The sequence below is a fragment of the Ursus arctos genome, chromosome X (genome assembly GCF_023065955.2).
Source record: "Ursus arctos isolate Adak ecotype North America chromosome X, UrsArc2.0, whole genome shotgun sequence".
In the NCBI taxonomy this organism is placed as follows: domain Eukaryota; kingdom Metazoa; phylum Chordata; class Mammalia; order Carnivora; family Ursidae; genus Ursus; species Ursus arctos.
This window is the reverse complement of record NC_079873.1, coordinates 85,818,045-85,833,661: the sequence shown is the minus strand read 5'-3', so window position 1 is coordinate 85,833,661 and position 15,617 is coordinate 85,818,045. Positions and strand designations below refer to the sequence as shown.

General features: G+C 42.0%; 1 protein-coding gene across 9 annotated transcripts in view; it reads right to left on the bottom strand.

The window, feature by feature from the left end:
* TMEM164 (transmembrane protein 164) overlaps positions 1-15,617 on the bottom strand; it is a 178,767-nt gene that overhangs the window by 98,748 nt on the left and 64,402 nt on the right. For 8 of the 9 annotated variants that reach the window (XM_026478836.4, XM_026478831.4, XM_026478822.4 and 5 more), the window contains one exon: positions 14,841-14,890. In XM_026478836.4, coding sequence (XP_026334621.1) covers positions 14,841-14,890 — 50 coding nt within the window. Of the gene's footprint in view, positions 1-2,108; positions 2,623-14,840; positions 14,891-15,617 lie in introns of those variants that run through there. The other variant, XM_044392096.3, reaches the window with a different exon arrangement.

Below are 15,617 nucleotides of genomic sequence, written 5' to 3'. Positions count from 1 at the left end.
TGTCAGCCTTGTTCAGAAGTCTTACGAAGTGGCCAAACCACAACTATATAACCTCAGCCATCTACTTTCACAGCACCCTGTAAGGTTCCTTTAAAACAGTATTTGTCCATCAAACCACTTGTCGAATAACAGGGTGCTGTTTAAATATATCATATTCTGGTCAGATGAATGATCAAATATCAAATACTATGCCGTCATTAGAAATCATGTGCCTTAAAGAGGGCACTTGATGGAATGAGCACTGGGTGTGATACACAACTGATGAATCACTACACTCTAGCTCTGAAACTAACAATACGCTCTGTTAATTAACTGATTTTAAATTAACAAAACAAAAAGAAATCATGTGCAGAATACTTAATGACCTGGGGAAATATCACAGTATATTAACTTTGGAGAGATTACAAATCATATCTTTGGAGATGCCTAGAATAATCCCAAATTTAGTTTTTCAAAAGTGGGTATGGGGGCGTCTGGGTGGCTCAGCTGGTGAAGCGCTGCCTTCAGCTCAGGTCATGATCCCAGGGTTCTGGGATCGAGCCCCACATCGGGCTCCCTGCTCGGCAGAGAACCTGCTTCTTCCTCTCCCCTGCTTGTGCTCTCTCTCTCTCTCACTCTCTTTCTGTCTCAAATAAATAAATAAAATCTTTAAAAAAAATAAAAATAAATAAAAAATGGGTATGTACATGCAGAAGCCTGGGAGGACATTATACCCACATATTACCACAGAAATTATCGGGTACTCGCATTTTCCACATGATTGCTTTCTGTAACGTTTGATGTTTTTCTTCCAGTGATCATGGATGAGTTTTATAAAAACAAAATATTTCTATCTCTTCATTACCCACCGTACAGCACCTACAGATCTTGCCCAAACCTCATCTATTATGCTGTACTGCCTTTTTTTTTTCTGGAATTGCTCTTGCCTGATACATAGCATCGTAGATACGCCACTTGGCTTCTGTAAGGACTGGGTGGGCTGATGAAGTGAAGAGAGGCCCAAAATGATCAGTGCCCATTCTACTGCTTTCCACACTTTCCCGGGTGGGAAAAGTTACCTGCCTCCCCAGCATTCCTTTTACCAGGAGATGATAGACATCCAAACACACATTTAAAGCGCAACAGCCGAAGAAGAAGAAGAAGAAAGAAGAAAGAAGAAGAAGAAGAAGAAGAAGAAGAAGAAAAAGAAGAAGAAAAAGAAAAAGAAAAAAAAAGAAATTAAAGCAGTCCCCGCTCCAGAAACCTTCAGAGAGATTTCCTGGAGAGGCTTTGGTTGGGGCGCTGAGAATACTCAGTCAGAAAATATGGGCCAGGACTGGAGCAGCCAAAGCTCCCAAGAGAGAACAAAACTGACTACGTACACGTGGGAAGGAACGCAGCTTCTGGTGTGGACGGAAGGAGAAGAGGTCTGCGAACAACCTGAAAGCATCTTCCCCCTTCTGAGCATTAAGGAAGAATATGAACGGATACGAGGCAGCAACCTGACGGGTAATGGCTCCTAGGAAAGCAGGCACCAAAGCAGCATTGTGTGTAAGACAAGAAACCGGTCCCCTTGCACGGCTACGTACTGACGATGGATTTTCTAGGTTCCTGGTGTCTCCCTTGCAAATCTGCAGCATTCATACATAGGGCTTTCTCTCCCTTGCCAGGAGCAGTCTTAATAAAGCTGCTTGGGCCAGAGACAGTCTCCCAAACCCCGGTGCAGTGAGTCCAAAGCTAAGCCCGAAGCAGCGACCTCCGAGGTGAAGGTGCCGAAAGGCTGCTCTTTTTGGGGTCCCAGGGCAGCTGACGTGTGGAGCACTAGAAAACGGGGTGCTGCGATGGTCAAGCCATTCCGAGACATTAAGACACAGGAGGTCCAACCTGAGCCCCCCTCCTGAACTCAGGACAGTGCCGGCAAGAGGAAAGGCTCCCTGCTCCAAGTCCCACTGTTTAAAAATTTGAAAGTACACTAAGTGGGATCTAGAAGAAGAGAAAGTCGTGGGGCTGCTGAACTCTCATCATATCATGCGGCCCAAAGGCCAATGGGGCATCAATCTTGCAATGCCAAGATCACATGTCAGGCTGCCCTCCTGCCCCTCCCCCAGCCCCATGCCTCCCTCACCTACCTTGGCTCACACCCGGCCTAGAGTCCTCTCTCCAGCCAGCAACGTGCCCCCTGCTTTCTGCAGCACAGATGAAATTTCATCTCATCGCCTTCAAAATCCTCTCCAGACTGAGTCAGCAGATACTCATGACCAAATAATCCCACTTGCATCACAGATCCACTCCTCTCCATGTGGACATGAAAATGAGCAGATTTAAGGGTTTCCGCTTGCTCACGGGGGAAGGGCCTTGGTACACTTCCCGCACCGGAAGATGTGCGCTAGCTTTCTGCCATGCACTTTTCTTACGGGGCAGGGTGGGGGAAGCGTGGCCTGCCATTCAGTCGGCACTGCTCAGTGACTCACTCTCCAAGTCCCCCCCCCCAACCCTTGAGGCACACACTTGGATAACCAGGCACATTAAGCCGTGGGTGCTCACAAGGCAGCTGAACTGTTCTGATCACAACCCAAAGCCAGGGACATCATCACAGCCACTCCCTTTTCCTTCATTTGGTCCTTTGAAATACCCCAGCTCAGACACAGCAGAGTTCCAAAAGGCTGGCTTCCCTAAGAGGCTCCCAGTCCCTTGTGAAACCAAGAATTTCACCCTCTTCAAAACAAAACAACAACAACAACAAAAAAAAAAACCCAGCAGCCAGGATGCCAACGAGTAAGCTGAAAACTAAGAGGCTGACTGCACTCAGAGCGCTCTGTGGTGCTGGGATCCATGGAGACTGGGAAGGGGGAGTGAGTGCATGCCACCACGTGGTGACAACACCCTCCTTCAGCCAAGATAACAGACCCAACAGAGACCAGCAAAGTCCAAACCACCCTGTGCTGGAGTGGGGGGGGCGGGGGATAATATACATGGACCTCGATTTGCTAACTCTGCTCCAAGAACAGCATTAAACACAGCAGAGACCTGCTGCTCTGAGCAGAAAGACCTCGGTTGGACTGGGGGCTCCTTCAAGGTCTTGGTCGAGCTGAGGGAGGCCAAGGCTGGAGCCGGAAAGCAGGAGCATCCTCCCCACACCGCTGAGAGAAAAGTGGCCTGGGGTCCCGAGAACGGCATTGTTCCCGCTGCCAAGGGCCTGGGTCTCCAGCTGACAGATGAATCCTGATGGCTCAGGAATCTTGGCAAGGAGGTGCAGAACCAGCTGACTCTGACCAGTGGCTCCTGTTTTTTATCCAGTCAGTCTGCTATGGTTAACAACTAAAAAGCTGGGACGTTCTAGCCCGGGGAAGAGACCCCATCATCTATGGGAAGCATCGCCAGTCACCACGAAGGAAGGACTGGCTGGCTGTTAAGCTGCCTCGGAAGTAGAAAAATCCCTGATCTGATCTTTATGCCAAAACGTGGGACTACGAACTCTGTGTCTCTCTATCCCTAAAGACCATGGGATGATGTCACCATGGAGAATTGCACTTTTCCAGAACCCCGCCCTGCTCTCACTAACGTATTCCTCAGAAGTGTCACTGTCCTGCTGGATACATTTAATTTCTTCCTCCCTCCCTCTCTCTCCGTGTACTAGATTTAATTGCTCAAAACTCAGGGTCAGCAAAATATGGTCGCCTTGTTATGTTTGGGGTGGGGGGCGGTTTCTGGTGTGGTAAGATACACATATCACAAAATTTACCATCATGACCATTTTTAAGTAGACAGTTCAGTGGCATTAAGTTCATTCACATTGCCATACAACCATCACCATCACCGAGCTCCAGAACTTTTTCATCTGGTTGTCCTGTGTTTGTAAATAAAGTTTTATTGGAACACAGCCAAGCCCATTCACTTAGGTATGGTCTATGGTGCTTTCATGCTACAAAAAAGTTACATCATTAAAACACAGATCATATGCCCACAACATTCAGAAAGTTTACTATCTGGCCCTTTACAGAAAAAGATTTCCGACCTCTGCTCTCAACCAAAATACACACTGAATTTCTAGTTTAAAGTAGCACTTGGCTGGGAGGCCTGGGTGGCTCAGTCGGTTAAGCATCTGCCTTCAGCTCAGGTCATGATCCCGGGGTCCTGGGTTCGAGCCCCACATCAGGCTCCTTGCTCAGTGGGGAGCCTGCTTCTCTCTCTGCCTGCCACTCCCCCTGCTTGTGCTCTCTCTCTGACACATAAATAAATAAAACCTTTAAAAAATAGCACTTGGCTAACATCCAATAGCCCCTCCCAGCTTCCTACTAAAATTCCTATGAAAGGACAGAAAAAGGTTTAAAAAAAAAAGATAAAAGACCCAAAATCACTGAAAACTTTAGGCTGATAGTCACCCTATTATGAAACTCTGGAAGAAATCTCCACTACCAATAAGGCTAATGCTGAAATGAGGGGGAAAAAATCTGTGGCCAACGCACACAGCAGAAACCTGAAACAAGACAGGAAGACACTGAGTCCTTCCCGCCACTGTGGGCCTCGTGGCTTAGAAATCCGGGAAGCAGCACGCTGGACAGTCATGCCTCCACTCTGAGAGTAGTGCTTGCAAAGGAAATCAGCAACTCCCCAAACTGCTCTACATGCATCTGGAGACTGACTCCTACTCCCCCAAATCAAAAGGCCAGAAGTGATGGCTTTGGGGCTGGCACACTGTGTCCTGGGAGTGGGAGTCCACCCAAGTAGAACGCAGGTAGCAATGCGTGTGGGAGGTTGTAGTTTTTCACATAGCGTACACGCTCACAGTATCAAAGAACCTAGTGGTAGGGGTAAGTGACTCCGCTCAGGCCTGGCAAGAACCCACCAGGTGAAGCTGCTAAGCACTGGCCAACAGGCTAGAAGCTACGGACGTCTACCTGCCACCAAGACAGAAGCTGAGAAGGGCTTCTAGCCAATACCAAAGAGAACATGAGAATACACAAAGGCAATCCAGACACCCTACCTTGGACAAATAATAAATTAATCCCCTTTCGAATATGTATAAACACACCCAAAAAACAGCACGGTTCCTACGAGAGCCTCTGACAGAAGTGCCTATCATTTTGAAGACTCGGAGGAAGCACCAACGTCTGAATTTAGTGTCTGAACCATAAGAAGTATTTTACAAAACTGCATCCTCAATCGAAGATGAGAAAACACGGGCTTGCTGAAACAGGTATAGAATGCCATCAGAATAAAGCACATTGAGAAGGAGGGGCACCTGGCTGGCTCAGTCAGTGATGCATGTGACTCTTGATCTCGGGGTCCTGAGTTCGAGCCCCACGTTGGGCACAGAGATTACTTAAAAAAAATACTGAGAAGGAAAGACACCAAACTGGGGAGAAAAGAGAGCTTAGGAAAGCAAGGAAGAATCAGAAAGAAATTAAGATTGTAGCAGCAGAAATAATTATCACACTGGAGACGGCAAAGAGCAAAATCAATCAAATTCATAATATGGGAGCCAATCCTGAATCTCTCCCAAGCATGCAGATGAAAAGGAAAGCTGACCGTAGAAATCCAACCAAGGATGTTATTAGGGAATCTATTCATTTAACATACCAAACGGGGAGGTCAGAGGAGAAAACCCAAATGAACCTCTCAACAGATTTTTAAAAACCATTAGCTAAATTAGCTACATTTGACAACCATTCCTGATTTTTAAAAAAAATATAAAGGACACCTAATCTAAACCAACAACCTTCATCAGAATCAACAGTTGAAAACACTAGAAACATTTTCATTAAAATCAGAAGCAGGGCAACAATTCCTGCCAGTATCATTATTATTTAACATTGTCCTGGAAGTTCTAGCCAATACAATCAGGCTTGAAACAGGGTGGAGGCAGGGAGTTTCACTCTTTATAAGGAGATAAGATTACCATATGGGTGTTGATACCACTAATTTCCAAAATAATCCACGTGAAGCATCTGAAAAACTATTAAAATAGTTAAGCATGGTGGCCAAATATAAAATGAACATGTATAATCAAAACCTTTCCTATGTACCAGTAATAACTACTTGGAAAAATATAATAAATAATAAATTATACCATAAACTACAAGTGCTCCAGGGATGACTCTGATGAGAAACACGTGGGATACACACGCACACTCACCCTTCAAGAGCATAAAAGAAAACTTGGATGCATTAAGAAATTTACCACATCTTTTCCTATATGTACAGGCTCTGTATTATAATGATTTTAATAACATTTTAGATTTAAAGTCATCCCCATCAAAACTAATAGAATTCGAAGGAGAATCTGACAAAAAGATTCTAAGTGCACTTGAAAGGAAAAAGTGGTTCAGACTAGCTAAGAAAAAAGTGTGGGTAAAGTAGCAGGCTATGAACAATGGCGAAGAGAAAGCTGGCCTGCCAGCTGTTGCAAAGATGAGAGTATGAAACTGGTGAGGGACCCAAGAGAGACATCAAGGGAATAGTACAGCAAGCCCCCAAAATAAATGCATACATAAGAACTTAAGTACACAACAGCAGTAATCACAGGGAATGGTTATTCAGTAAAGAGTGCTCCAAAAGTTAAGTTATATCCCTACCTCATACTATTCACAAAATGAATTTTAGATGAACTGACAGCTAAATATTTTTTTAAAAACAATTAAAAAACCAGATTGTCAGGGCGCCTGGGTGGCTCAGTCGGTTAAGTGTCTGACTCTTGATTTTGGTTCAGGTCATAACTCAGGGTTGTGAGATAGAGCCCCGAGTCGGCTCCACACTCAGCTCAGAGCGTCCTTGAAATTCTTTCTCTCCCTCGGCCCCTACCTCTGCTCTTTTTCTCTCTCTCAGTCTAAAAATAAATGAAAAAACAAAAACAAAAACAAAAAACAGATTGTCTACCTGATCTTTGAAGGGGAAAAATTTTCAGGTGTAAAAACACCGGAAGAAATTACCATGGTCTGAAGGCAGCTTGAAAACCAATCAATTTGTCCAATAAAAACGTCAACTATACATCAAAAGCATCATCAACCAGTTAGAATACAATCTGGGGAAAACACTTCCTGCAAAGTTGATAAAGGATTAATACTCTAGGTATGGATGATTCATGCAGATCAATGAGAAGAGAAATACCCCTATGTAATAACTGGGCAGAGAACATGAAGTGACAATTCAGAGCGGAAAATATATAATGAGTAACAGGCATAATATATATAGGTTTGGAAATTTCTATAATGAAATTTGAAGGGAAGGAAACTGAGGAAAACAGCAAGGAGAAGGAAAATGAGAATCCATGAGTAAGATCGGTGTCGGGAGCTGTGGAGCACCTGGCTACACTGTAACAAGGCCCCCCTTCCACTCCCTTCCCTGTGCAAAAGGGTGTCTTATGTATCAAGAACCTGTGATCCATCAACAGATGAATGGACAGAGAAGATACGGTCTATTTAGACAATGGAATATTACTCGGTCATCAAAAAGAATGAAACTGGGTCACTTGCAACAACTCGGATGGACCTAGAGGGTATTATGCTAAGTGAAATAAGTCAGAAAAGGACAAATATCATATGACGCACTTACATGTAGACTCTAAAAAACCAAACAAAGAAACAAACCAAAAAAATAAATCAGAAACAGACTCATAAATGTGGAGAAAAAACAGGCGGTTGCCAGAGTGGAGGAGGGTAGGGGGATAGGCTCTATAGGTGAAGGAGATTAAGAGGTACAGACTTGCAGTTATAAAATTTAAAAGTCACAGGGATGAAAAATACAGCATAGAGAATAAAGTCCATACTACTGTGATAACTTTGTATGGTGACAGATGGTAACTACACTTACCACGGTGAGCATTTTATAATATATATATATATATATATAAAATTGTTGCCTCACTATGTTATATACCTGAAACCAATATAATATTATATGTCAACAATACTTCAATTAATTAATTAATTACGAACCTGCGAGGCAGTCTGGTTCATATTACGGGACTGGGCATGTGCGATCAAGGTAACTGAGACAGGTAACTTTTTTTGAAGTTAGTAGCAGGATAGTACGCACAGAACGGTCTCTAAGAATATATGGGTTTTGCTCAAACCTGAGTGAGAGGAAGAATTCTGTGGCGTGGATATCGAAGGTGCCAGGATATGGCTCCTCAGGGAAGAACCACTCAGAACAGCCAAAATGATGAAAAAGAAAACGGCTCAGATTCAAAGAGACAGAGAACAGTGCTGCAAGTACACACGCAACACAACAAGCAATTTGGGTGCTGCTATACGAGCATCCACAGAGACGAGGAGCCAAGAAGAGAAGGGAGTAGAAATCTTCAGAAGCCAAAAGCTGCCAGGCTGGAATTCTAGGAGTCAGAGATACTGGCGATCAAAAGAGTACCATGGCCAAGGTGGTACGCTGACCTCAGCTCCATCCTCGGCACACACGCTTGCTGCTGAGGAAGCATTTCTTAGCTGCACACTTAGCCAGTCACATGTCAACTGAAGGGCCACATAAATGAAGCACTCTGGGACCCAGCCAGAACACTGGGGAACCGCCATTCCCTCTTGTCAAGTGCACCATGGGAACCCTGTGGAGAATCCCGCCCCCTGCCCACCCCAACGAGAATTGCCAGCCCCTGCCCAGTATGGGGTGTGCGGCCTCCTGGGCACACCATACCTCTTTCCTGCAGCGTCTGGGCATGCCTCCAAGAAGAACACGCCAGCTACTGCTTAGCTGGGAAGCAGACAAACTCATGCTTGGCTGGCACGGCAAAGGGCCGAGAGAAAAAACAAGAGATGGGGATATGGTGCCAGTCAACGCAACGTTCAGAACACACTGGCATATAGACCACAACGGTGCCCATCTGTGTACGCTGACATTTGTGGAATGTTTAATAGGATGCTTTCATGGTCCTAACTCCTTAAATAGTAACAGAATAGCAGAATAGCCGAAAACACTGAAGTCACTTCAACTTTCTGAGCCTCCGTTTTCTTGATGTAACCGGGGATACAATTTCTACCACCCACATAGGTTTGTTGGAAGAATTAAATGAGATAATCCATGTTAAGTGATTCTCCCCATGCCTAGGCACACAGTAAACCTGACGGTGAGCATTAGCAGGAAAGGGAGAAGGGAATCCTGGTTCTGCCACTCTGTAAAGTCAGGCAAGCCATCTAATACCTCTTGGCCCCAACTGCTTGGTTTGTAGTATGAATAACATAGCCCCTATCTCACAGCACTATTTGAGGGATTAGATGAGATCATTTAAGACAAAGTACTTGGAAAACAGTAAGGACCTACACTCATGTAAGGTGGAGTTATTATTTTATTTTATTTTTTTAAAGATTTTATTTATTTATTCGACAGAGATAGAGACAGCCAGCGAGAGAGGGAACACAAGCAGGGGGAGTGGGAGAGGAAGAAGCAGGCTCATAGCAGAGGAGCCTGATGTGGGGCTCGATCCCACAACGCTGGGATCACGCCCTGAGCCAAAGGCAAACACCTAACCGCTGTGCCACCCAGGCGCCCCAGGAGTTATTATTTTAAGAAGTATTTTCTAAAATACTGATTTTTAACTTCACACTGCGTGCTGTATTTCCACGCAGTGGAACAGTATGCACCCATGAAAAATCATGTGTATGATAAAATCTTGGATGCAGCCACAAGGAATTATAAGTTTAAAAAAAAAAAAGGCCAATCCCAAAGGTAACATACTGTATGACTCCATTTATATAGCATTCTTGGAATAACAAAGGTTCAGACATGGGAAACAGATGAGTTGCCAGGGCTCAGGGAGAGGATGCAGATGGGAGAGTAGTGAGCATGGCTATAAAAGGGCAACAGCAAGGGTGCCTGGGTGGCACAGTTAAGAGTCCAACTCTTGGTTTCAGCTCAGGGTCATGAGTTCGAGCCCCATGTTGGGCCCCACACTCAGCACGGAGCCTACTTGACAGTCTCTCTCCCTCTCCTTCCGCCCTTCCCACTCCTGCACATGCTCTCCCTCTCCCTCTCTCTCTCTCTCTCTAATAAATAAATAAATAAATAAATAAATAAATCTTTTTAAAAATTAAAAAAAAAATAAAAGGGCAACAGGGAAGACCCTCACGGTGATGGAACTGTTCTATACCTTGACAGTACCAATGTCAATATCCTGGTTGTCATCTTGTATTACAGTTTTACAAGCGGCTGCTACTGGAGGAAACTAAGCAAAGGGTACATAGGATCTTTCTGTATTATTCTTACAACTGTATCACTATTATGATATGATATTCATTCTATTATATAGTTCTCTCAAAATATTGAAAGTTTAATTTTAAAATGATGTGGATGAGGTTGTAATAAAATGGGGGGAAACATGATATTAAGTAAATAAAGCAGAATAGAAAATGATGATTAAAGAAGGCAAAAAGGAAAGGAATAAATACACACCTTTTGGCCGTGTAGACATATAACTATATCCAAAATCAGGTTCTATAACGCAACCAAAAATAGATAAAGTACTTACTAACCCGACTGAACTATAAATAATGAAAACACAAAAACAGACAAGATCAAACCCAAGAAAGAAGACATGACCACAGATGAGGAGAGACTTTTTAAAATTACAAAATAAGAGGCCACTACATGCTCCACCAAATTCATGGCAACAAACCTGAAAACTCAGAAGAAATGGGTAATTTCCCAGTAAAAGATAAATGACGAAAATTGACCCAAAGATCTGAATAGATGAATTACCACAGAAGACGCTGGAAAGGTGGCTAAGGGTGTACCAACTGAAAAAGGCACTAGGACCAGATGAGCTTCACAGCTGAGTTTTACCTGACCTTTAAAAAAAAAAACAACATAATTTCTAAAACAACAAGAAAAGAAAGACAAATAATTTTTAAAAAATTAACACATAATTTCTAAGGGTAATTAAAGTATTCCAGACCAGAGAAAAAGAAATGCTCTCCAATTCCATTTTAATCCTTACACCTGATGAAAAGAATCCAAAAAAATGACTCCCATCTCGCTTATGAATTCTGAGGCAAGGGATCTAAACAAAGGATTGACAAACAGAATCCAGCAATGCATCGGAGTAATAGACTATGACCAGAAGGACTTATGTCGGTATATAACTTATCAACATAACTCACTGTATCAAGCACTTAAGCAGAAAAAAAAAAACCATCGTCAAAAGACATGGAAAAGCATTTGATAAAATGCAGGAACCGTTTTCTTTGAAAATATCTCTAAGTAAATGTGAAGACTCTTTACATGTAATAGGCTGTTAACAAACACCAAGACCAAATACGGAGGAACACAGGGACAATCCCCATTTAAAATAGGTTTAGACACAGTGGCCCACCAGCTCCATTTTTATTTCACTCTGAGTTTCAAGCAAAAGCAAAAACCGAAGAAAATAATTGATGTAACCATCGGAAAGATGGGATAATATGAAAATAAATTTTACCAAAACTAACAAGAGAGTCTGGTGAGATGGCTAAATATGAGGACTACTGTTAAATCAATAACGTTTTTCTATTCTAGCAAGAAGCACTTAGGAATGGAAAGGTGAGCAATATTCAACTCCTAATGGACAGAAAAGCTATTAATTCTTTAGGAATAAATGTATCAAGAAAGGCATAAAATGAGATCCGAACAGATGGAAAAAAATACCATTTCTTAGATTAAAAGAGCTACATAATTTTAGGGGCGCCTGGGTAGCGCAGTCGTTAAAGCGTCTGCCTTCGGCTCAGGGCGTGATCCCGGCGTACCGGGATCAAGTCCCACATCAGGCTCCTCCGTTATGAGCCTGCTTCTTCCTCTCCCACTCCCCCTGCTGTGTTCCCTCTCTCGCTGGCTGTCTCTCTGTCACATAAATAAATAAAAAAAAATCTTTAAAAAAAAAAAAAAAAAAAAGAGCTACATAATTTTAAAACATCAGTTCTCACAAAACCGAAACATGCATTTAATGCAATTCTAATTAGAATCCAAATAGGGCTGGTGGAGAGGGTTGAATAAAAGTGATCTTCAAATTTACATGTAAGCAAAAAAATGCCGATGAATAGACAAGAAAAATATTTTTTAAGCTAATGTAACCAAATCAACATGATTTGACTGCACAAATAGACAAATAGATGGAACAGAATAGAGAATCCATGAATGGATCCTCATATACAAAAAGTTTAATAGGTGACAAAAATGGTAGTTCAGGGACGCCTGGGTGGCACAGTCGTTAAACGTCTGCCTTCAGCTCAGGGCGTGATCCTGGAGTACTGGGATCGAGCCCCACATTGGTCTCCTCCACTGGGAGCCTGCTTCTTCCTCTCCCACTCCCCCTGCTGGTGTTCCCTCTCTCACTGGCTGTCTCTCTGTGTCAAATAAATAAAATCTTAAAAAAAAATGGTAGTTCAGCTCACAGGGGAAAGTAGGGATTGTGTAATATATCACGCTAGCACAACTAGCTAGCCATCTTTAAGAAAATCATCTTAACTAAAACGGAACCCAGAAGCTGTAAGAAAGCAATCATATTTGAATATGAAAAAATGTAAAAAAAAAACACATAGAAAAATATACTATCAGCCAAGTCAGCACATACAGATTTGGGAAAGATATCTATAATAATGCTGATAGACAAAGGGCCAATATCCAAAATATAGAAAGCCGTCTTACAAATTAAGAAAACCTAAGCAACCCATAAGGAAAGGGGCAGATGGTATGAACAGACAACTCAAAGAATAAATTTAATTGGATAAAAAATTATGAGATAATACTGAAATTCATTAGTAGCCAAGGAAATGCATCCATTAAGTTGTCGAAATTGTAAAAGAATCATAACTAACCTTATGCTGGTACGGATATGAAGAAAAGAATAACCTCATGTATTACATACAGAAAGGAAAAGTGAATTATAACAGCCTTTGTATATCAGTATGGAAATATCTATTAACATAAATATGTGTATTTATACGTAAACATTCGCGTGTGTGTGTGTGTGTGTGTGTGTGTGTATAAATTGAAAGCACCAGTATTTAAGGGCATATGCACAATGATGTTGATTTCAGCACCGATTATATTGGCAGCCATCTGGGAAGAATGAATACAAACATTCACAAATAGAAGAATAGCTAGGGAACCCTGGCTGGCTCAGTCAGTGGAGCACGCAACTCTTGATCTCGGGGTCGGAGGTTTGGGCCCCATGCTGAGTGGAGAGATTACTTAAAAATAAAATCTTAAAAAGGACTGAGCAGGATGGCTAAATAAGTTGTGTATCCATTAAATATTTTGCAGCTTTGTAAAGGAATAAGGTATACCAATAAACTTTGATAGATCCCTGTGAGATACTGATGCGTGAAAAAGCAAAATGTATTACAGTATATGTAAGACTCTATTTTTGTGAAACAATCAATGAACAACAATGGTGAAACATTCCAAAATTCCCGTGTGTATGTGTGTGTGTGTTTGTGTGTGTGTGTACACCCAATGAGCGCGGAGAAAAATCTGGAAGGTTACATACTGGTTTGGTAATCTGCAGGTGTGGAAAGGCAGAGGTAGGAATCAAACAAAACAAGGACAAGAGAAAAAAAAAAGAACCACTTTAAAAAATAAAGAAATCTAGCAGTCATGTTTATGTATTTCCATATGCATACACTTATATACAAATTGAATTAAATTTAGAAAAGATACACTAAGAATCCTAAATATGATCTCTGTGTCTTAAACAAAAAAAAAGCAGTAACCAAAATTATTTCTTAGTGGCAGATTAAGGGTGATGTTTATTTTCTTTTTTATGTTTCTCTGTATTTCCTATAATGAGAATTGTTACTCTAATAATAATGAAATAAAAGCAATAAATGTTACTTTAAAACATTACTCTGAAAAATAGAGCTCATTTTGGGAAATGAAGGGAGGGAAACAGGGTTAAATAGCCTTCCACTTAGGAGCTTTTCCAGTACCAGATATGTGAAATCAGGATCCATTTGCCCTCATCCGGCAGAAAGTTACTCACCTAAGGCAAGAGACTAAGTGGCTATTCCAAGTAGCTGTTCGAAGCAGCAAATGGGGTATATTTCCCCCTAACACTTTAATGACTTAAGTAAATCAGAAAGCCATTTACACCATTCTTCAATTACCCAAGGATCTGCTGGGCCCCTTACTTCCTGTCTCCTCCTTCTGGCCTGCGGCCATTTCACTGCTCAGGAACAGCTCCAAAATGGGGGCCAGGGAAGAGGGAAAGAGATGAAATTAATTTGGTCAATTTAGCTTCTCATTAGCAACGCCAATAAAAGGCTTGATAAGTGAGATGGTCACAACTCACAGTTAAAAGGAGGGTTCTGAGACTCTTGAGAATTTCCTTTAAGCAAATTTGCCTTCAGATAAACATGATTTGCCTGCAGTACACTTTAATGGATCTGATGCTTGCTATTTTTAAGAAAGTCAGGACTTGTAAAGGTGGTATTTTCTTCCCCTCACTTTAATTTGCATTTTAAGAAAAAAAAAACATGGAAACATAAGAACAAAGGTCTTCAAAGTAAAGAACCAGGTCCTCAGGGGAGCGGCTGGACCACAATGCAATGATTCTTGAGAGAAGGGAAGCTGTGTGGCCCCCAGCATTCTCTCGAGAGAAACTGCCAGAAGCCAACAACCTTCCAAGGGAGCAGGACTTGGCCATAAACCACCACCACAAACACTCGCTCAAAAGGACTTGTCAGGGCTTGACCAAAGCCAAATCTCTGCATATAATATCCCCGTGTTTCACTGCGCCACATAGACTTTTGTTCCTTGAGAAGCCCAGAGACAAAGCAGGGCAGGCCCAAGATGTTCACATCAATGTGCTCATCACCCTTTATTATCAAAAAGACAGAACATTCGCAATAGCAATGGTAACAGAGCAAAAACCAATTTTCCCTTACTTGAAGACGACGATAGCTCCAGGACATGGAGGGCAGGCCAGGAGAAAGATCTGCAATTAAAAAAGAGTAAAGGATGGTTATCAAAAGTAGTACTGGACACAGTTAGACAATGTTACTTCAATAACAATAGTAAAATGATAATAGTAACAATAAATAATCAAACTCTAACATAAAAAAATGCAATACAAAAACTTAAAAAGGCAAGCAGGTGGTTTTCCAAACGTGTTTCTGTTTGCACAGGCATCTAGGTGCGTGGACGTGTGTGTGTGTGTGTGTGTGTGTGTGTGTGTGTGTGTGTATGTGTGTGAGAGAGAGAGAGAAATCACAGTGGGGGAGAGGGAGACAGAGAGTGAGGGAGTGTTTGGGGGCAAGATGGGAAAAGCCTTTCTTGGGCCTTTTCTTTTTGCCTTTAGAACACTTCCTCTTAACCTCTAGAACAAGATTCAAGTTTTCAACTCTTCAACGTCAATATGATATAGTAGCCAGTCTGAGAAGTTTTTCACCCAAGACAAACAAAAAATATATTCCATGAATGGGACAAAGTACATAAATGCCATCTGGTTTGCCTCCCATGGGGGAAGGTGGGTTAATCAATACCCAGCACTGCCAGATTTAGCAAATAAAAACACATGAGGCCCAGTTAAATCTGAATTTCAGATAAACAATGAATAATGTTTTTATATAAGTATATCCTAAATATTGCATGGAACATACTTACACAAAAACATTATTCATTGTTTATCTGAAATTCAGATTTAACTGGGCCTCCTGTGTTCT